Source organism: Pristiophorus japonicus, chromosome 7 (genome assembly GCF_044704955.1).
Source record: "Pristiophorus japonicus isolate sPriJap1 chromosome 7, sPriJap1.hap1, whole genome shotgun sequence".
NCBI classification, from domain to species: domain Eukaryota; kingdom Metazoa; phylum Chordata; class Chondrichthyes; family Pristiophoridae; genus Pristiophorus; species Pristiophorus japonicus.
The window spans coordinates 59,099,544-59,121,334 of NC_091983.1; the positions used below are offsets into that span (position 1 = coordinate 59,099,544).

General features: G+C 48.1%; 1 protein-coding gene across 4 annotated transcripts in view; it reads right to left on the reverse strand.

Annotated features, from left to right (window-relative positions):
- LOC139267129 (disintegrin and metalloproteinase domain-containing protein 17-like) overlaps positions 1-21,791 on the reverse strand; it is an 85,709-nt gene that overhangs the window by 43,795 nt on the left and 20,123 nt on the right. For 2 of the 4 annotated variants that reach the window (XM_070884969.1, XM_070884968.1), the window contains exons 4-5: positions 5,330-5,466; positions 4,169-4,258 (exon numbers count right to left, since the gene is read on the reverse strand). In XM_070884969.1, the coding sequence (XP_070741070.1) occupies positions 4,169-4,258; positions 5,330-5,466 (227 nt within the window). Of the gene's footprint in view, positions 1-4,168; positions 4,259-5,329; positions 5,467-6,511; positions 6,639-13,885; positions 14,053-21,791 lie in introns of those variants that run through there. The other 2 variants (XM_070884970.1, XM_070884971.1) reach the window with 2 other exon arrangements.

Below are 21,791 nucleotides of genomic sequence, written 5' to 3' on the forward strand. Positions count from 1 at the left end.
TGACATTCTCCGTGGCTGCAATGCATTACCCCTGCTCATCCACTTTCTCCATCTTTCACCATCTCCAATCTCCCCTTCCTCCCCCAAGTCCTTGAACATACGGTCACCTCCCAAATGCGTGCCCATTTTTCCCGGAACTCCACGTCTGAATTCCTCCCATCAGTTTTCCACCCCTACCACAGCACTGAAACGGCTCTTATCAAAGTCACAAATGGCATCATGTGTGACTGTGGTAAACTATGCCTCCTCATCCTTCTCGACCTGTATGTAGCCTTTGACACAGTTGACCTCCTCTAATGCCTCTCCTCCGTCATCCAGCTGCATGGGATTGCCCTCACCTGGTTCCATCCCTATCTATCTAATCATAGCCAAAGAATCATCTCTTCCCACTCTCACAGTTACCTCTGGAGTCCCCCGAGGATCTATCCTTGGCCCTTTCCTATTTCTCATCTGCATGCTGCCCTTCATCAATATGATTTGAAAAAACGTTCGCTGACGACACCCAGTTCTACCTCACCACCACTTCTCTCTACCCCTCCACAGTCCCTAAATTCTCAGTTTGCATGTCTGACATCCAGTACTGGATGAGCAGAAATTTCCTCCAAAAAAATATTGGGAAGACCGAAGTAATTGACTTTGAACGCCGCCATAAACTCCCTTCCCTAGCCACCAACTCCATCCCGCTCCCTGGCAACTGTTTGAGGTTGAACCAGACTGTTCACAACCTTGGTGTCGTACTTGACCCCAAGCTGAGCTTCCGACCACATATCTGCACCATCACTAAGACCACCTACATCAATCTGCATAATATCACCCGACTCCACACCGCCTCAGCTCATCGGCTATGGAACCCTCATCTATGCCTTTGTTACCTCTGGATTTGATTATTCCAATGTACTCCTGGCCAGACTCCCATCTTCTACCCTCCATAAACTTGAGCTTATCTAAAACTCTGCTGCTCGTATCCTAACTTGCAACAAGTCCCGTTCACCCATGCTCGCTGACCTACATTGGCTCCCGGTTAAGCAATGCCTCGGTTTTAAAATTCACATCGTTTTCAAATTCCTCCATGGCCTCTCCCCTCCCTGTTTCTGTAGCCTCTTCCAGCTTACAACCCTCCGAGATATCTGCGCTCCACCAATTCTTGCCTCTTGCACCTCCCCAATTTTAATCACTCCACCATTGATGGCTGTGCCTTCAGCTGCCGAGGCCCTAAGCTCTGGAATTCCCTCTCTAAACCTCTATCACTCTTTTCTACTTTAAGACGGTCCTTAAAAAGTCTTTGGTCTTTGACCAAACTTTTGGTCATCTGCCCTAATATCTGTGTGGTTCGGTGTCAAGTTTTGTTTGATAACACTCCTGTGAAGCGCCTTGGGATGTTTTACTACGTTAAATGCGCTATATAAATGCAAGTTGTTGTTGCTGAAACATTTGGAAAACTGAAGCCATTGTCTTCCAACTTCACTCCCTCATCACTAACCATCAACTTCCCCAATGTCTTTGACTTAGTCAGTTTTCGGCCCTGTAGTCCGGTTTGACCTTGAGCTGAGATTTGAGTCTCATATCCTCACCATCAGAAAGACCACCTATTTGCACCTCTAACAATGTGTCACTCTGTCCCTACCTCAGCTCTTCCACTGCTGAAATCCTTATTCATGCCTTAATCCCCTTGAAAAGGAGGGAATTTATATTCATTGTTATGATTGTAAATATGGTAATTGAATTTGAGTTTATAGACTTGCCAGTGCACACCAACGCTCTCGTTCCTGGCCTCCCATTCTTCTGCATCCACAAACTGCAGCTTACCTAAAACTCTGCTGCTTGTATCCTATTCTGCAGAATTTTGCAGCGCAACAGCTGTAGGAAAAATGCAGGGAACAGCACCAGCCCTTATACATGGCCTTTTTCGACCTTACAAAGGCCTTTGACATCGTCAACTGCGAGGGTCTATGGAGCGTCGTCCTCCGTTTCGGATGCCCCCAAAAGTACGTCACCATCCTCCGCCTGCTCTATGACGACGTGCAGGCCGTGATCCTTACCAACGGATTATTCACAGACCCAATCCATGTCCGGACCGAGGTCAAGCAGGGCTGCGTTATCGCCCCAACCCTCTCCTCAATCTTCCTCTCTGCTATGCTCCACCTCACAGTCAACAAGCTCCCCGCTGGAGTGGAACTAAACTGCAGAACCAGTGGGAACCTGTTCAACCTTCGCCGTCTCCAGGCCAGGTCCAAGACCACCCCAACCTCTGTCGTCGAACTCCAGTACGCGGACAATGCCTGCATCTGCGCACATACAGATATTGAACTCCAGGACATAGTCGACGTATTTACTGAGGCCTACGAAAGCATGGGTCTTACGTTCAACATCTGTAAGACAAAGGTCTTCCACCAACCTGTCCTCGCCGCACAGCACTGCCCCCCCCAGTCATCAGGATCCACGGCGCGGCCCTGGACAACATGGACCACTTCCCTTATCTCGGGAACCTCCTATCAACAAGAGCAGGCATTGACGACGAGATCCAACACCGCTTCCAGTGCGGCCTTTGGCTGCCTGAGGAAATGTGTGTTTGAAGACCAGGCCCTCAAAACTGTCACCAAGCTCATGGTCTACAGGGCTGTAGTAATACACACCCTCTTGTATGGCTCAGACACATGGACCACGTACAGTAGACACCTCAAGTCGCTGGAGAAATACCATCAACGATATCGCCGCAAGATCCTACAAATCCCCTGGGAGGACAGACGCATCAACATTGAAGCACTGACCACACTTGATCAGCTCCGCTGGGAAGGCCACATAGTTCACATACCAGACACGAGACTCCCAAAGCAAGCGCTCTACTCGGAACTCCTTCACGGCAAACGAGCCAAAGGTGGGCAACGGAAACGTTACAAGGGCACCCTCAAAGCCTCCCTGATAAAGTGCAACATCCCCACTGACACCTGAGAGTCCCTGGCCAAAGATTGCTCTAAGTGGAGGAAGTGCATCCGGGAGGGCGCTGAGCTCCTAGAGTCTCGTCGGCGAGAGCATGCAGAAATCAAGCGCAGGCTGCGGAAAGAGCGTGCGGCAAACCAGGTCCCACCCACCCCTTCCCTCAACGACTATCTGTCCCACCTGAGACAGAGACTGTGGTTCTCGTATTGGACTGTACAGCCACCTAAGAACTCGTGTCAAGAGTGGAAGCAAGTCTTCCTCGATTCCGAGGGACTGCCTATGATGATGATTCTGCACCAAGTCCTGATCAATTACCCTTGACCTCACTGACCTACATTGGCTACTGATCCACCAATATTTCAAATAGAAAATTCTTCTCTTTAAATCCAACCTTGGCCTTGCCCCTTCCTACTTCCCTAACCTCCTCCAGCTCTATAAACCTTCCCAACTCTGGCTGTCTCACTCTAGCCTGTGTATCCCACTCTTTGTTCCACCACTGGTAGCTGTGACTTCAACCGCTTAGGTCCCTCTCTGCAAATCCCTAGACTTCTCTCCTGTCTTTCAAGAACTTCCTTAAAGTGGACCTCTGTGACCAAGTCATCTCTCAAAACTCTCCGTCTGTTTTTCCCAACAACTGTTAAGTGCCCTTCATGTTTTCTTGGTTAAATGTGCTGTACATATGCAAGATATTGTTGAACTAAATGTAATATAGCAGGATATTAGATGTCTGTTAACTGGCACCAATATGATCCTTGTACAGTTACTAGTTACCCTGATAGGTAAAAGAATTTTACCCTGTAACTAAATATAATAATTCTACAATAACATTTTATCAAAAGCTTCTCTAACTGAAATGCTCCCAATATTAGTATTTTCAAGGCAAGCTATTATATTTTATTAAATACATTAAGATAAATTGACAGTCAACTTGAACTTTGCTACAGTCTTCGAAAAGCAGACAGAAAGATAATGAATGTTACTTCTTATACCATAAGCCTGCTTGAATACAATTCATTTGCACTGACATTGCAATAATAGTTGGTGAAAAATAAGCCCAATAGGTCTCAGAACTACTTTCAAGCAGGCTCACTGTGGCCTATGCATACAGCTTTAAAAATTATGACAGTCCCCCACTCAAATCAATGTATCTAAGACTAAACCAGCTAAGCTAATACTGTGTAACTGTGACAAGAGTTGAATAAAATATTTCAGCTTAATTTGAATTATTTACCTCTTCTATCTGCAATCCATATCCTTTGAAACCAGCATTGTTCCAAGAAGTATTTCGATAAATGTCATCTACGCGGTCAATCAATTCAATCTGCATTTAGAAAAGGCAGTTACAAGTGCATGGATTCATGAACTGCTCAGTTCGAAAAACAATTTGTTCAAATTACACAACTTTACTCAAGAGATTGTACATAGTAATGCAACACATTTCTGAAGATCAATCGGTTTTCTTTTCCTTCTGCATTACACGTTATATATAGGTGAAGAGATATTACATTGCCAGATCAAACCTATCCAGATAATTTGTAAGTACAAGTGTGGCAAATATTTTTAAAACTGGAGTGTTTGAAAATTCATATTCCGACAATAGGTTATATAGAGAAAATGAGAATGAACTTACTCATTTTAATTTTCACTATTTTTGAATAACTCACCGGTAAAAGGCTAACTACATGAAGCAAAAAGGAACATGCTATACATCACTTTACCTCCTTACCCTTAACAACTGTGCAATAAAAGGGGCAGGTGGGAAGAAGTTAATTCGTCCTCCAAATTTATATTTGATTTGCCTCTTTGTTAAAAAATTTTTTTTAAACACACTGGTATGGGATCAAAAATGTTTTCTTTCACCTAATAATTTGAAAATAAATAAAAGTACGACCTAAAGGAAAACTCTAAGCCATATTAAAGAAGATTTCAAATGTGTTAAGTTCTTAGTTCAATCTTATCTGCAAATGTTCCTTTGTTATCCATGATAGAAAGCTTCAAAGACTTTGCATCAGATTAAAAACACATACTTAGTGCACTTTTCAAGATATACTTAATACCTTAACATTTAAGTAATGGATTATTTTACTAGTGCTGTTACTCTGTTTAGTATTGCTTTTTGGAGAGTGAGAAAAATAAGTTATTTGCCCTCCAACTTTTCTCTCCACTGCCAGTGAGCAAATTGATGGGCAATCAGGCAAAATGTTCAAGCTTTCACCAGTGTCAATGTGAAGTAAAATGTTCATGCTTAAAAGGCTTACTTTTATCCAAATATGCACTGCAAGTCAATATAAATGCACTTATTAATTTATCCCGCCCATTATTTGTTAAGTAAAAGTGTTGCAGAAGAAAGAATAGAATGTGTTAAAATCTACTCATCTTTGGAGTTGCTTACCAAATAATTGATGGTGATGCTCTCTTCACTACGCCCCATGTGCCTGAAAAAGCGATAATCTGCTACAACTAGCATTTTGCAAGTATTCTTCTCGGGATCTAGAGGGATTTTTTGTCGTTTCTGTCGCTGGATATATTCTGTCAAACAATTAACATTTCTGAATCAATCATTTCAAAAGGGTTGGATTTATGCCTTAATTTTCTTCAGCAAAAACAAGATATTGCTTAGAATCATGCATGGATACAACACACAAAGATGGCATAATACTTGAACTATGTAATCATCCAGAACAAGTTTATAAAGCAGATACTTCACTTTAGATAAACAAAATAAAAACCCAAACCATGGAGTATTAATGCACTGTGTAATAGAATGACAGACTGCTGGTTTGCACAAAGAATTCCTCAGGTGAAAAATGTCCAATATAGCGTAAATGGTCTATAACATATGTGTGTGTGCAGAACTGAATTGCCAAAATCTGATCGCTCTTGTAACCAGTCAAAATAAAGTCTGCCAGATTTTATATATAACACAGTAACATTGATACAATGCATTTTGTCTAATGCAATATAGGAGGCTTGTGGAATTGAGTCAGATCAGGGAGATCTGAAGAAAGTTGGTCGCGAAAAGAAAAGTACTTCTACTTCACATTGTTGAAATGCTTCAAAGCATTTCACACGATAAATTTACTTTTTGCAGTGAATTACATAAGCAAACAATTGCTATTCTGTGCCAGCTATATCTCACAAATAGCAGTGATATGAATGAAATGCTAATTTTTTTTGGTGGCTGAGAAAAAAATGATGGCCAGGACATAATGAAGAACATCATTATGTCAAATAGTGTAATGGGATCTTTATCAATTGTAGACTGGATCCCAATTTAGCATCCCGTGCAAAGAATGCCATCTTTACAATGCAGAATTCTTAACAGTGCCTGGAGTGCCATCTCAGATTCTGCACTCAACTCAGATTGTGCAACTTAAATCCACAACTTTCTGACCCAGAGGCTAAAGTGTTAACTGAGCCAAGTTGACAACATAAGGCACCAAGTATATTAAAACATGCACCAGTGCAAAACTTGATGAGCCAAATCATGTATTTATGAGCATTCTATATACAAGATTTGTACACATTTAACTTGGAAAGAGGTAGTTTATCTAATTAAATGAAGAAACCTTACCCATTGTGTCTATCAGAGGGGTTTCAAAGACAAATACTTCATCTTAGGCACCGCAAGTTAACTAGAGTCAGACAGCACTACCATACTCAGTTAAAGAGAAGTAATGAGGCAGGAGAGTAGACGAAAGCTAAATAAAAAAAGGGAGTAACTGTCAAATTTTAAAAATCCACCTTCACCAGAGCTATCTGCAAGTTAGACCTTGACTGCCCTTTAATCTTTTAAGCTGTAGTGTTCTACAATCCAGACAATACTAGAACTCTAGATCTGTAAGCATTGTTCATTTTGTTAGTCACTGTTAGCGCCATTTAAAAGCTATGGGCTTGTAATCACCTTTATACATAAGCAGACCGGCTGTGTACTTCTCTCATCTTCGCAATACCAAACAAGTGCAGGCCACGGTTTTCTACTTCTGCACTTACAAGCCTGTGATTTTCCTCTCCATTAAAATGAAAGAGGAGGAGGGAATCACACACTGGCAACCACACGAGCCAAAAAAAAAGATACCAGCAGTTTTTTCTCAAACTGCCTCAGGATTTTGTAGAGAAAAAGAAAGGCAGGTCTTAAAAAATATATACATGACTTTGACTTAGCTCGACAGTGTGCAGCTCATGAAGCAGAGAACATGTGCTGATAAATACATCATAGGAACACAGTATCAAAGATGGATAATGGGACAATGACCACATCCACCTAGGTACCTACCCTCCAGAAATGCAAGGACCCACATCGGTATGCTGCAATAAGTGATAATGAAGGAGGAAAAAGAAAAGGGGATAAGGAGCGAAAAGGTACCAATGAAAAATCACACATCATCCGCAGTAACAAGAGAACTGCAAAGTCAACCGGAAACCGAGGTCCAGGGAATCACCAATATCTTATCAGAAGTAAAGAAGCAGCTCCCAGAACTTCCGTCCGTCACCCACAGGGGGCTGTTTGGGATTTGCAGGTGTCTTGCACTCAACACCCACACAGCACTGCAGAAAGGGAGTAATGATCTGAGTGAATCTCACCAAATTATTCTCCATTTGAACCATTTCCAGACCATGTTATCCCAGAGAGATACCAATTGGAGCACCACCTGAACCTAAATGACCAAAATACATCTACATTAGCATATATAGGATCTCCACTGAGACCACTAAAATATAGCAAAGGGAAATTTAGTTTGAAGGTGAAGCTTCACTCTCAACTGTTAAGCTCCAAAGGTCAACAACTCCACTACGCTTTTCTAACATTCATCAGACACCAATAGCTTTCAAAAGTCAAAGCACGCTGATGATTAGCATATCCACACAATTTCAAGCGACACTCCGCAGTCGGTTTTTGGCAAATATTGTGTATCTTAAGAAATGGCCTCTTATTGCTCATCAGGAATCTTCTCATCAAGATTTTTAGCCCAGGCTACCTCAGTAAATGAAGGATAACTATTTTGTTCTTTACAATGAAAAAACTTGATCCAAAGTTATCAGCAGCCAAACATCCGAATTAGAAAATTCCACGCCTGGGGGCAAATGCTTGGGCCTCAGCTCTTTACAATCAATACTATTGACTTAAATGAAAGGACCGAGTGTAATGTATCCAAGTTTGCTGACGATACAATGCTAAGTAGGAAAGTAAGCTGTGAGAAGGACACAGCCTGCAAATGGATATAGGCAGGTTGAGTGAGTGGGCAATAAGGTGGCAGATGGAATATAATGTGGGGAAATGTGAGGTTATTCACTTTGGTAGGAAGACAGAATATTTTTTAAATGGTAAGAAACTATTAAATGTTGGTGTTCAGAGATATTTAGTGTCCTTGTACAGGAAACATAAAGATAGCATGCAAGTACTGCAAGCAATTGGAGAGGCAAATGGCATGTCGGCCTTTACTGCAAGGGGGGTGGAGTACAAGAGTAAGGAAGTCATGGTACAATTGTACAGGGCTTTGGTGAGACCACACATGGGGGGTACAGTTTTGGTCTCCTTATCTGAGGAAGGATATAGGATATACTTGCCTTAGAGGCGGTTCACCAGATTGATTCCTAGGATGAGAGGGTTGTTCTATGAGTAAATTGAGTAAACTCCCTGGAGTTTAAAAGAAAGAGAGGTGATTGCATTGAAACATACAAGATTCTGAGGGGGATTGGCAAAAGGCTCGATGCTGAGAGGTTGTTTCCCCTGGCTGGAGAGTCTAGAACTAGGAAGCATAGTTTCATAATAAAGGGTCAGCCATTTAAGACAGAGGAGGAGGAATTTTTTCACTCAGAGGGTTGAGAGTCTTGACCCCAGTCGACATCCGGACTGGGGTCAAACAGGGCTGCATCATTGCCCCAACCCTCTTCTCAATCTTTCTCGCCGCCATGCTCCACCTCACAGTCAACAAGCTCCCCGCTGGAGTGGAACTAAACTACAGAACCAGTGGGAACCTGTTCAACCTTCGCCGTCTCCAGGCCAGGTCCAAGACCACCCCAAACTCTGTCGTCGAGCTACAGTATGTGGACGCCGCCTGCGTTTGCGCACAGAGGCAGAAATTCAGGACATAGTCGATGTATTTACTGAGGCGTACGAAAGCATCGATCTTACGCTAAACATCCGTAAGACAAAAGTCCTCCATCTTCGCCGCCCAGCACTGCTCCCCCAGTCATCAAGATCCAGGGCGCGGCCCTCGACACCGTGGACCACTTCCCATATCTCGGGAGCCTCCTATCAACAAGAGCAGGCATCGACGACGAGATCCAACACCACCTCCAGTGCGCCAGTGCAGCCTGAGGAAGGGCGTTTGAAGACCTGACCTTCAAAAACTGCCAAGCTCATGGTCTTCAGGGCTGCAGTACTACCCGCCCTCCTGTATGGCTCAGAGACATGGACCATGTACAGTAGACACCTCAAGTCGCTGGAAAAATATCACCAACGATGTCTCCGCAAGATCCTGCAAATCCCCTGGAAGGACAGACACACCAACATCAGCGTCCTCGTCCAGGCCATCATCCCCAGCATTGAAGCACTGACCACACTTGATCAGCTCTGCTGGGCAGGCCACATAGTTTGCATGCCAGATATGAGACTCCCAAAGCAAGTGCTCGACTCAGAGCTCTTTCACGGCAAATGAGCCAAAGGTGGGCAGCGGAAACGTTACAAGGACACCTTCAAAGCCTTCCTGATAAAGTGCAACATCCGCACAGACACCTGGGAGATCCTGGCCAAAGACCACTCTAAGTGGAGGAAGTGCATCCGGGAGGGCGCTGAGCACCTCGAGTCTCAACGCCGAGAGCATGCAGAAATCAAGCGCAGGCAGCGGAAAGAGCGTGATGCAAACCAGTCCCACCCACCCCTTCCCTCAACAACTATCTGTCCTACCTGTGACAAAATCTGTGGCTCTTGTATTGGACTGTTCAGCCACCAAAGAACTCATTTCAGGAGTGGAAGCAAATCTTCCTCGATTCCGAGGGACTGCCTATGATGATGATGATGTGAGTCTTTAGAATCCTTCGGCCCAAGGGCAGCGGATGCTGAATCACTGAGTATATTCAAGGCTGAAATAGATAAGAGTTTTGGAGTCTGTGGGGAATCAAGGGATATGGAGATCGGGCGGGAAAATGGAGTTGAGGTCGAAGATCAGCCATCTATTGAATGGTGGAGCAGGCTTGAGGGACCATGTGGCCTACTCCTGCTCCTAACTCTTATGTTCTTATGTTCTAACACTTTCAAGGTGAGATTCCGCTTTCAATTTGAAAATATCATTTTACAACCTTTTTCCCCAACAGTTGAAGCACTCACTTTACTCTTTTACTAGTCCAACCATAAAACCATACTTGGGTGGGGGCAGAGGCATAAAAAGGGGAAGAAGAGAATAAAAGCAAACTACATAAACCAAAAGAACTGTAGATAGTCCTCCATGTACAGTATTTCATATATAAATATATGACACTGCATTGGACTTGATCATTGTTCCCAAAATGGAAGGAGAATGAAGAGAAGAGTAAGCTATAGCTTCAGTCATAGTACATGAAGTGGATCACTGGAGGGAACTATCCAAGCTGAAGAGAAGAACAGCTATAGTATAAGAAAACATCAGTTACTCTGATCCTACCTATAGACATTTCAAAGAAGTATGGATTGAACCTGGGCTGACCAAAAACATAACAAGCAGTTAGGCAAAATCACTCCATCTGATGCCGAGGCAGATATTTAAGCGTGACTTTTTTTTTAAAATGAAAAAAAGTATAATTTACCAGTTGATCTAGCTCTCAAGGGAGATGAACTAGAAACATCTAAAATAAAGTACAATTGCTTAGGGAATGTATTCATTTATGAAACAATCACTCTACCCAACAACCATAAACCTAAGAATTGGGTTAAAGCCTCTCGGAACAAAAACATTCCAACCCATCCCTTTAAGGGTTAGGTTAATTCTTTACTTAAAAAACCTTATTGCATTAAGCATCTGCATTAAGGAATGCCACAATGATTTTACATTCTGTTTTATGTGTAAAATTTCCACCCTAAAAAAAGCCAATACAGGTACAACGTCTGAAATCCGGAATCCTCGGGAATGACGGTTTTTGGGTTTTGCCTGATTTCAGACAAGAAAATCAAGTCTGAAATCCGGAATCCTCGGGACCGAATCCATGCTGGATTTTGGACCACGCCGCAGACCAAATCCTTGCTGGATTTCGGGTCTTGCCGGATTTCGGACCTCACCGCTAGCCGATCCTCCACTCCTCACCGAAATGTCTGGTTTTCGGAATTCTGGCCATGGAGGGATTTGAAAACAAGGATGAGAATTTTGAAATCAAGGCGTTGCTTAACCAAGAGCCAATGTAGATCAGCGAGCACCGGGCTAATGGGTGAGCGGGACTTGGTGCGAGTTAGGACACGGGCAGCCGAGAGTTGGATGACCTCAAGTTTACTTAGGGTAGATTGTGGGAGGCCAGCCAGGAGTGCGTTGAATAGTCAAGTCTAGAGTTAACAAAGGCATGGATGAGGGTTTCAGCAGCGGATGAGCTGAGGCAAGGGTGGATACGGGCGATGTTACTGAGGTGGAAATAGGCGGTCTTAGTCATGCCACGGATATGTGGTCGGAAGCTCATTGCAGTGCCAAATATGATGCCAAGTTTGCGAACAGTGTGGTTCAGCCTCAGACAGATGTTAGGGACAGGGATGGAGTCAGTGGCCGGGGAACAAAGTTTTCAGTGGGGACCAAAAACAATGGCTTTAATTGGAGGAAATTTCTGCTGATCCAGAACTGGATGTTGGACAAGCAGTTTAACACTTTAGAAACCGTGGAAGGGTTGAGAGAAGGAATGGCGAGGTAGAGCTGGGTGTCATCAGCGTTCACATGGAAATTGACAATGTTTTTGAATGATGTAGCCAAGAGGCTGCATGTAAATGAGAAATAGGAGGGGGCCAAGGATAGATCCTTGGGGGACACCAGAGGTAACGATGCGGGGATGGGAAGAGAAGCCGTTGCAGGTGATTCTGTGGCTACGATTAGATAGATAAGAATGGAACCAGGCGAATGCAGTCCCACCACAACTGGACAACGATGGAGAGGCATTGGAGAAAGATGGAGTTGTCGACCGTGTCAAAGGCTGCAGACAAGTCAAGGACGAGGAGGGATAGTTTACTTTTGCCACAGTCACAAAGGATGAGATTTGTGACATTGATGAGAACCATTTCGGTACTATGACAGAGGCGTAAACCTGATTGGAGGGATTCAAACATGGAGTTGCAGGAAAGATGGGCGTGGATTTGGGAGCTGACATCATGTTCAAGGACTTTGGAGAGGAAATCGAGGTTGGAGATAGGGCGGTAGTTTGCAAGAATGGAGGGGTCAAGGGCTGATTTTTTGAGGAGAAGGTTGATGAAGACAGATTTAAGGGAAAGGGGGACAATACCCGAGGAGAGAAAACCGTTAGCAATGTTAGCTAACATGGGAGTCAGAAAAGGAAGTTGGGTGGTCAGTAGTTTGGTGGGAATAGGATCAAGGGAGCAGAAAGTTGGTCTCATGGTCAAGATGAGCACGGAGACGTCATGAGGGGAGATCGGAGAGAAACTGGAGGAACATGTGAGTTCAGAGCTAGGGCTGGGGGGAACCTTAAAGGAAGTTCAGTCCGGTTGGCTCGGGGAAGGAAGGGGAGTGGCAGAGGAAGCTGAATGGATGGTCTGAATGTTAGAGACAAAGAGGTCCATGAGCTCCTCACACTTGTTGTTGGAGGGGAGGGTAGAGGAGACTGGGCAATGGGGTTGAAGAAGATGTTTAGCAGTGGAGAATCGGACCTGGGGTTTATCTTTGCATTCCAGAATGATTCTGGAATCGTGAGCAATTTTGGCAGGCGAGAGCAGGACCTCATATGCTTTATGTGGCGCAGGCAGATCTGACTGTGAATGGCTAAACCAGTTGTCTGCCATATCCGTTCCAAGTCTGCATCCCTTGGACTTAAGGGAGCGAAGATGAGGGCCGTACCAGGGGAAACGGTCAGGGTGAGAGAGAGTAATATAGTCCTATAATAGAACACAGTTTAAAAACAGGAAATGAAAACAAAATAATATTGTTCTACTAAAACTTCTGCATTAAGGCAAAGCAGTTTCAGATTTGCAACCACATGACAATGGTAGTATAACCCAGGAGGCAGTTTGGTGATCTGACTCGGGAACACAATGAAGCCAAGATGTACATGATCATCTCCAGCACAATGACCCGGAATTTGCAGGTGTAACGATAACAAAACGGCCAGTGCTCGCCATCATTACTGTGCAAGACTGACAGCAACTTCTGGTGTCTGCACATGCGCAGTTAAACACAGAAATCCGAAAGATGCTGTCAGTGATACTCTACTCCTCCACGGAGTGCGCTGTTGCAGTCTTTTCAAATGCAATCAACACAAAATCAGTGATTTAACATGAACTTCAAACTGTTATGCACTATTGTCGCTGAAAATGTTAAGCATTAACTGAGTTTTTGAACAGTGTACTAAGTCATAATTACTGAACAACCTCTCTTACCTTGAAAAAATAATTTTATAAGTATGGATTGCCATTCCCTTCATTCTATGATAAAAATTCCATCATTTTTAAAATAATACAAATTTATTTTTATTTCTTTAAAAGTTTATGATATTTCAGCTTCTATGTTAATCCCATATGTATGTCCCAATTTATATTTCGCTTTCTGGAAAACAATTAAACAGTGAATTTTAATCTGTGCTTTTTACTTCCTGGTTTGCTCTACAGCCCGCTAAATCTTTGTGGGCAGCATTCTTCAAGGTCAGCAGTGAGCGCCGTACCTTTGTCGCTGACCACGAAATCCGGGCCATAATCTTACAACCACTTGAGCTTCGCACAGGATGCATTATAATTCCAGTCCAGTAAAAGCTATTGTTTAAAAGTGCCTACCCATCCATAGAACTGGCGAAGATGATCTTGAATGTTATGAAAATTTTAGGAGAAAGCTACTGTTCTCATCCACTCTTGTAACATAAAAAATGAACCACTTTGAACCAAATACCCAGTGCTCAACGTGAAGCACAGCTGGCAGCACTACTTTATCGGTAGCTGTTGGAGACTGGTATCTGCAATATAATGGCAATGAAAGATTAAAAAGAGCGTGGTATAAGATGACGTTTTTAACCATCTTAGGGGAATAGTGCATATTTTACTTAATAAGCAGAGTCACTGTTTTACTATGACTGAGTAAGTTAAATGCTGTTTTCTTAAAGGATTCTGACTACTGTTTCAGGAATCACATTCTACAATTTCATCCATTTATAATTAGGCACACTGGATGATGATGCCTGAATAGGTTAAATATTATATGGCATTACAGAATTTTTACTGGGGTTTTGGAGATTCAGCAATTCCATCCATTTTTCTGTGAAAACCTCAAATCAGTGGCCTTGCTTACAAAATGTGCAAATTAGATCAAAATCCGCAGTCATTTAGCAAGAGGTTTGTAACCACAAGTGGGGACTAATAGAACACAAAGAAAATGAACAAAATGCCTTTTAAGCAGCCCATCAGGTCTGCTCTGTCCGAAGGGAAACGGAAAGCACCAGCAGCTAATCAAAGTTTCCTTATGAGGAGGATGCAGTCAACAGGTAAACAATAGAACTCGATGTTCCACATCAGTAAAGAGTAAAATGTTGACTGATGATCTTAAATGATCTCTGGCATCAGTTGCTGGGACATCAGGGGCACCCTCCATAACATAGATCTAGAGTTTTTGGTGGAGGTTGTTGGAAAAAAAAGCGACTGAACAAGTGAAAACAGATATTGGAAGGTTGAGTTTCAAACAGTATCATAACAAAGCACGAGACATTTCTAGTGCCCAAGATTGTTGCATATTGTGAGCCAGAGAGTTGAAGAGGTGGGTGGTGAGATCAGTATTTAACCGTGCTGCAATATGAAAAGATCAGGGCCTGGATTGCAGACATGTATAGAGACAAGCAATATGAGCCATGGATAAGATTATAATCACATGTCTGAACACACTTCAATGTGAACAAAGCTTTTCAGCTGTTCCAATTTTGGGATTTGCAAGACTCTACCACAGTAAAATTGCACCCATCACAGAGTTAAGTATTCAGCCAACAGTATTTGCATTAAAAAAACAATGGACTAACCGTCAGGCCACTGTATAATACTGAAGCATTCAATACCGATTGAAACATAGAAACATAGAAAATAGGTGCAGGAGTAGGCCATTCGGCCCTTCTAGCCTGCAATGCCATTCAATGAGTTCATGGCTGAACATGCAGCTTCAGTACCCCATTCCTGCTTTCTCACCATACCCCTTGATTCCCCTAGTAGTAAGGACTTCATCTAACTCCTTTTTGAATATATTTAGTGAATTGGCCTCAACAACTTTCTGTGGTAGAGAATTCCACAGGTTCACCACTCTCTGGGTGAAGAAATTCCTCCTCATCTCGGTCCTAAATGGCTTCCCCCTTATCCTTAGACTGTGTCCCCTGGTTCTGGACTTCCCCAACATTGGGAACATTCTTCCTGCATCTAACCTGTCGAACCCCGTCAGAATTTTAAACGTTTCTATGAGGTCCCCTCTCATTCTTCTGAACTCCAGTGAATACAAGCCCAGTTGATCCAGTCTTTCTTGATAGGTCAGTCCCGCCATCCCGGGAATCAGTCTGGTGAACCTTCGCTGCACTCCCTCAATAGCAAGAATGTCCTTCCTCAGGTTAGGAGACCAAAACTGTACACAATACTCCAGGTGTGGCCTCACCAAGGCCCTGTACAATTGTAGCAACACCTCCCTGCCCTTGTACTCAAATCCCCTCGCTATGAAGGCCAACATGCCATTTGCTTTCTTAACCGCCTGCTGTACCTGCATGCCAACCTTCAATGACTGATGTACCATGACACCCAGGTCTCTTTGCACCTGCCCTTTTCCTAATCTGTCACCATTCAGATAATAGTCTGTCTCTCTGTTTTTACCACCAAAGTGGATAACCTCACATTTATCCACATTATACTTCATCTGCCATGCATTTGCCCACTCACCTAACCTATCCAAGTCGCTCTGCAGCCTCATAGAATCCTCCTTGCAGCTCACACTGCCACCCAACTTAGTGTCATCCGCAAATTTGGAGATACTACATTTAATCCCCTCGTCTAAATCATTAATGTACAGTGTAAACAGCTGGGGCCCCAGCACAGAACCTTGCGGTACCCCACTAGTCACTGCCTGCCATTCCGAAAAGTCCCCATTTACTCCTACTCTTTGCTTCCTGTCTGACAACCAGTTCTCAATCCATGTCAGCACACTACCCCCAATCCCATGTGCTTTAACTTTGCACATTAATCTCTTGTGTGGGACCTTGTCGAAAGCCTTCTGAAAGTCCAAATATACCACATCAACTGGTTCTCCCTTGTCCACTCTACTGGAAACATCCTCAAAAAATTCCAGAAGATTTGTCAAGCATGATTTCCCTTTCACAAATCCATGCTGACTTGGACCTATCATATTACCTCTTTCCAAATACACTGCGATGACATCCTTAATAATTGATTCCATCATTTTACCCACTACCGATGTCAGGCTGACCGGTCTGTAATTCCCTGTTTTCTCTCTCCCTCCTTTTTTAAAAAGTGGGGTTACATTGGCTACCCTCCACTCCATAGGAACTGATCCAGAGTCAATGGAATATTGGAAAATGACTGTCAATGCATCCACTATTTCCAAGGCCACCTCCTTAAATACTCTGGGATGCAGTCCATCAGGCCCTGGGGATTTATCGGCCTTCAATCCCATCAATTTCCCCAACACAATTTCCCGACTAATAAGGATTTCCCTCAGTTCCTCCTCCTTACTAGACCCTCCGACCCCTTTTATATCCGGAAGGTTGTTTGTGTCCTCCTCAGTGAATACTGAACCAAAGTACTTGTTCAATTGGTCCGCCATTTCTTTGTTCCCCGTTATGACTTCCCTTGATTCTGACTGCAGGGGACCTACGTTTGTCTTTACTAACCTTTTTCTCTTTACATATCTACAGAAACTTTTGCAATCCGTCTTAATGTTCCCTGCAAGCTTCTTCTCGTACTCCATTTTCCCTGCCCTGATCAAACCCTTTGTCCTCCTCTGCTGAGTTCTAAATTTCTCCCAATTGAGGACCAATTATCTGGCGGATGAGCGTATTGTACTGCAAAATGGCCACCATGCTCGCCCCTTTGTCGATGATTGGTCCCCTTGGAGGATAAGCTACACCCAGAAGTTTCACTGGAATGTGTAACTGGAACTGTCTATCCCAAGGTCTCACTGACATTGCAAATTGTAACTCGATCTACTTTGACTTCCTGAAACAAGAGGACAGAGCTCCGCAGAAGACAGCAAGGGCCAGCCGAAGTGCCTTCCCCCAGTCAAGGTGCCTAATCCAGCGCAAGTGCATCCTCCCTCAACCCCCCCCCGCCACCCCACCAGAGATGGGGTAGGCATTTACAGATTGTTAACAGGTTTATTGGGTATGAAGTGAAAAGTGGGAGTGTGGTGAATTCTGGATATCATCCACTCACTCCACCGATGTCCCTTGTATGAGGTTGGAAGAACGTAATCCGTCTTCCCCAAGTTCCCGCTCTCCCCTCCGATCATCTCCCCTCCCCCAACCCATCTGTGTCTCTTCCCCTCCAGGCTCTCACTCTCCCCTGGCGCCCCCCCCAACCCCCTAACCACCTCAGCCTCTCTCTCTCCCACCCCCAGCCTCTGTCTGTCCCTCCATCCACCCCTTCCCCTTCCCCCACCACCCCTCTCTCCCCCCTCCCCTTATCTCCCCCCCTCATCCCATTCCCCTCCCTTTTCCTCACCCCTCCCCTCCCCACCTTTTCTCCCCCCTCCCCTTTCCCTCCCTCTCTCCCTCCCACCCCCCTTCTCCCCTCCCTCCCTTTCTCCCCTACTTCCCCCACACCCCTCCCCTTCTCACCCTATCCCCCACCCTCCTCCTCCTCCCCCTTCCTCAACTCCCCCCCTCCCCCTCCTTCAACTCCCCCTCCCCCTCCTTCCTCAACTCCCCCCCTCCCCCCTCAACTCCCCCCTCCTCCCCCCTCCTTCCTCAACTCCCCCCTCCTCCCCCTCCTTCCTCAACACCCCCCTCCTCCCTCAACTCCCCGCTCCTCCCCCTCCTTCCTCAACTCCCCCCTCCTCCCCTCCTTCCTCAACTCCCCCCTCCTCCCCCTCCTTCCTCAACTCCCCCCTCCTACCCCTCCTTCCTCAACTCCCCCCTCCTTCCTCAACTCCCCCCTCCTTCCTCAACTCCCCCCTCCTCCCCCTCCTTCCCCTCCTTCCTCAACTCCCCCCTCAACTCCCCCTCCTTCGTCAACTACCCCCTCCTCAACTCCCCCCTCCTCCCCCTCCTTCCTCAACTCCCCCCTCCTCAACTCCCCCCTCCTCCCCCTCCTTCCTCAACTCCCCCCTCCTCCCCCTCCTTCCTCAACTCCCCCCTCCTCCCCCTCCTTCCTCAACTCCCCCCTCCTCCCCCTCCTTCCTCAACTCCCCCCTCCTCAACTCCCCCCTCCTCCCTCAACTCCCCCCTCCTCCCCCTCCTTCCTCAACTCCCCCCTCCTCCCCCTCCTTCCTCAACTCCCCCCTCCTCCCCCTCCTTCCTCAACTCCCCCCCCCCTCCCCCTCCTTCCTCAAATCCCCCTCCTTCCTCAACTCCCCCCTCCTTCCCCTCCATCCTCAACTCCCCCCCTCCCCTCCATCCTCAACTCCCCCCCTCCCCCTCCATCCTCAACTCCCCCCCTCCCCCCTCCATCCTCAACTCCCCCCCTCCCCCTCCATCCTCAACTCACCCCCCTCCTCCTTCCTCAACTCACCCCCCTCCCCCCTCAACTCTCCACCCCCCCTCCCCCCTCAACTCTCCACCCCCCCTCCCCCCTCAACTCTCCACCCCCCCTCCCCCCTCAACTCTCCACCCCCCCTCCCCCCTCAACTCTCCACCCCCCTCCCCCCTCAACTCTCCACCCCCCTCTCCCCCTCCTTCCTCAACTCTCCACCCCCCCTCCCCCTCCTTCCTCAACTCTCAACCCCCCTCCCCCTCCTTCCTCAACTCCCCCCCTTCCTCAACTCTCCACCCCCCCTCCCCCTCCTTCCTCAACTCTCCACCCCCTCCCCCCTCAACTCCCCCCTTCCTCAACTCTCCACCCCCCCTCCCCCTCCTTCCTCAACTCTCCATCCCCCCTCCCCCGCAACTCTCCATCCCCCCTCCCCCTCAACTCTCCACCCCCCCTCCCCCTCCTTCCTCAACTCCCCCCCCCTACTCCCCCAACTCCCCCCCCTCCTTCCTCATCTCCCCCCTCCTCCCCCTCCTTCCTCAACTCCCCCCTCCTCCCCCTCCTTCCTCAACTCCCCCCTCCTCCCCCTCCTTCCTCAACTCCCCCCTCCTCCCCCTCCTTCCTCAATTCCCCCCTCCTCCCCCTCCTTCCTCAACTCCCCCCTCCTCCCCCTCCTTCCTCAACTCCCCCCTCCTCCCCCTCCTTCCTCAACTCCCCCCTCCTCCCCCTCCTTCCTCAACTCCCCCCTCCTCCCCCTCCTTCATCAACTCCCCCTCCTCCCCCTCCTTCCTCAACTCCCCCCTCCTCCCCCCTCCTTCCTCAACTCCCCCCTCCTCCCCCTCCTTCCTCAACTCCCCCCTCCTCCCCCTCCTTCCTCAACTCCCCCCCCCTCCCCCTCCTTCCTCAACTCCCCCCCCCTCCTTCCTCAAATCCCCCTCCTTCCTCGTCCTTCCTCAACTCCCCCCTCCTTCCTCGTCCTTCCTCAACTCCCCGCTCAACTCCCCCCCCCTCCCCCTCCTTCCTCAACTCCCCCCTCCTCCCCCTCCTTCCTCAACTCCCCCATCCTCCCCCCCTCCTTCCTCAAATCCCCCTCCTTCCTCGTCCTTCCTCAACTCCCCCCTCCTTCCTCGTCCTTCCTCAACTCCCCGCTCAACTCCCCCCCCTTCCCCTCCATCCTCAACTCCCCCCCCATCCTCAACTCCCCCCACCCCCTCCATCCTCAACTCCCCCCCTCCCCCTCCATCCTCAACTCACCCCCCTCCTCCTTCCTCAACTCGACCCCTCCCCCCTCAACTCTCCACCCCCTCCCCCCTCAACTCTCCACCCCCCTCCCCCCTCCCCTCCTTCCTCAACTCTCCACCCCCCTTCCCTCCTTCCTCAACTCTCCACCCCCCCTCCCCCTCTTTCCTCAACTCTCCACCCCCCCTCCCCCTCCTTCCTCAACTCTCCACCACCCCTCCCCCTCTTTCCTCAACTCTCCACCCCCCCTCCCCCTCCTTCCTCAACTCTCCACCCCCCCTCCCCCTCCTTCCTCAACTCTCCACCCCCCTCCCCCTCCTTCCTCAACTCTCCACCCCCCCTCCCCCTCCTTCCTCAACTCTCCACCCCCCCTCCCCCTCCTTCCTCAACTCTCCACCCCCCCTCCCCCTCCTTCCTCAACTCTCCACCCCCCCTCCCCCTCCTTCCTCAACTCTCCACCCCCCCTCCCCCTCCTTCCTCAACTCTCCACCCCCCCTCCCCCTCCTTCCTCAACTCTCCACCCCCCCTCCCCCTCCTTCCTCAACTCTCCACCCCCCCTCCCCCTCCTTCCTCAACTCTCCACCCCCCCTCCCCCTACTTCCTCAACTCTCCACCCCCCCTCCCCCTCCTTCCTCAACTCTCCACCCCCCCTCCCCCTCCTTCCTCAACTCTCCACCCCCCTCCCCCTCCTTCCTCAACTCCCCCCCTTCCTCAACTCTCCACCCCCCCTCCCCCTCCTTCCTCAACTCTCCCACCCACCCTCCCCCTCCTTCCTCAACTCTCCACCCCCCCTCCCCCTCCTTCCTCAACTCCCCTCTCCTTCCTCAACTCCCCCCCTCAACTCCCCCCCTCCCCCTCCTTTCTCAACTCCGCCCCCTCCCCCTCCTTCCTCTACTCCGCCCCCTCCCCCTCCTTCCTCTACTCCGCCCCCTCCCCCTCCTTCCTCTACTTCGCCCCCTCCCCCTCCTTCCTCTACTCCGCCCCCTCCCCCTCCTTCCTCTACTCCGCCCCCTCCCCCTCCTTCCTCAACTCGCCCCTCCCCCTCCTTTCTCAACTCCCCCACCCCCCTCAACTCCCCCCGCCCCCTCCTCCTTCCTCAACCCCCCCCGCCCCCTCCTCCTTCCTCAACCCCCCCCTTCCTCCTTCCTCAACTTCCCCCCCTCCCCGTCCTTCCTCAACTCCCCCCCTCCCGTCCTTCCTCAACTCCCCCCCTCCCCTCCTTCCTCAACTCCCCCCCTCCCCTCCTTCCTCAACTCCCCCCTCCCCTCCTTCCTCAACTCCCCCCCTCCCCTCCTTCCTCAACTCCCCCCCTCCCCTCCTTCCTCAACTCCCCCCTTCCCCTCCTTCCTCAACTCCCCCCCCTCCCCTCCTTCCTCAACTCCCCCCCCTCCCCTCCTTCCTCAACTTCCCCCCTCCCCTCCTTCCTCAACTCCCCCCCTCCCTCCTCAACTCCCCCCTCCCCTCCTTCCTCAACTCCCCCCCTCCCCTCCTTCCTCAACTCCCCCCCTCCCTCAACTCCCCCCTCCCCTCCTTCAACTCCCCCCCTCCCCTCCTTCCTCAACTCCCCCCCTCCCCTCCTTCCTCAACTCCACCCCCTCCCTCCTCAACTCCACCCCCTCCCCTCCTTCCTCAACTCCACCCCCCTCCCCTACTTCCTCAACTCACCACCCTCCTCCTTCCTCAACTCCCCCCTCCTTCCTCAACTCCCCCCTCCTTCCTCGTCCTTCCTCAACTCCCCGCTCAACTCCCCCCTCCTCCCCCTCCTTCCTCAACTCCCCCATCC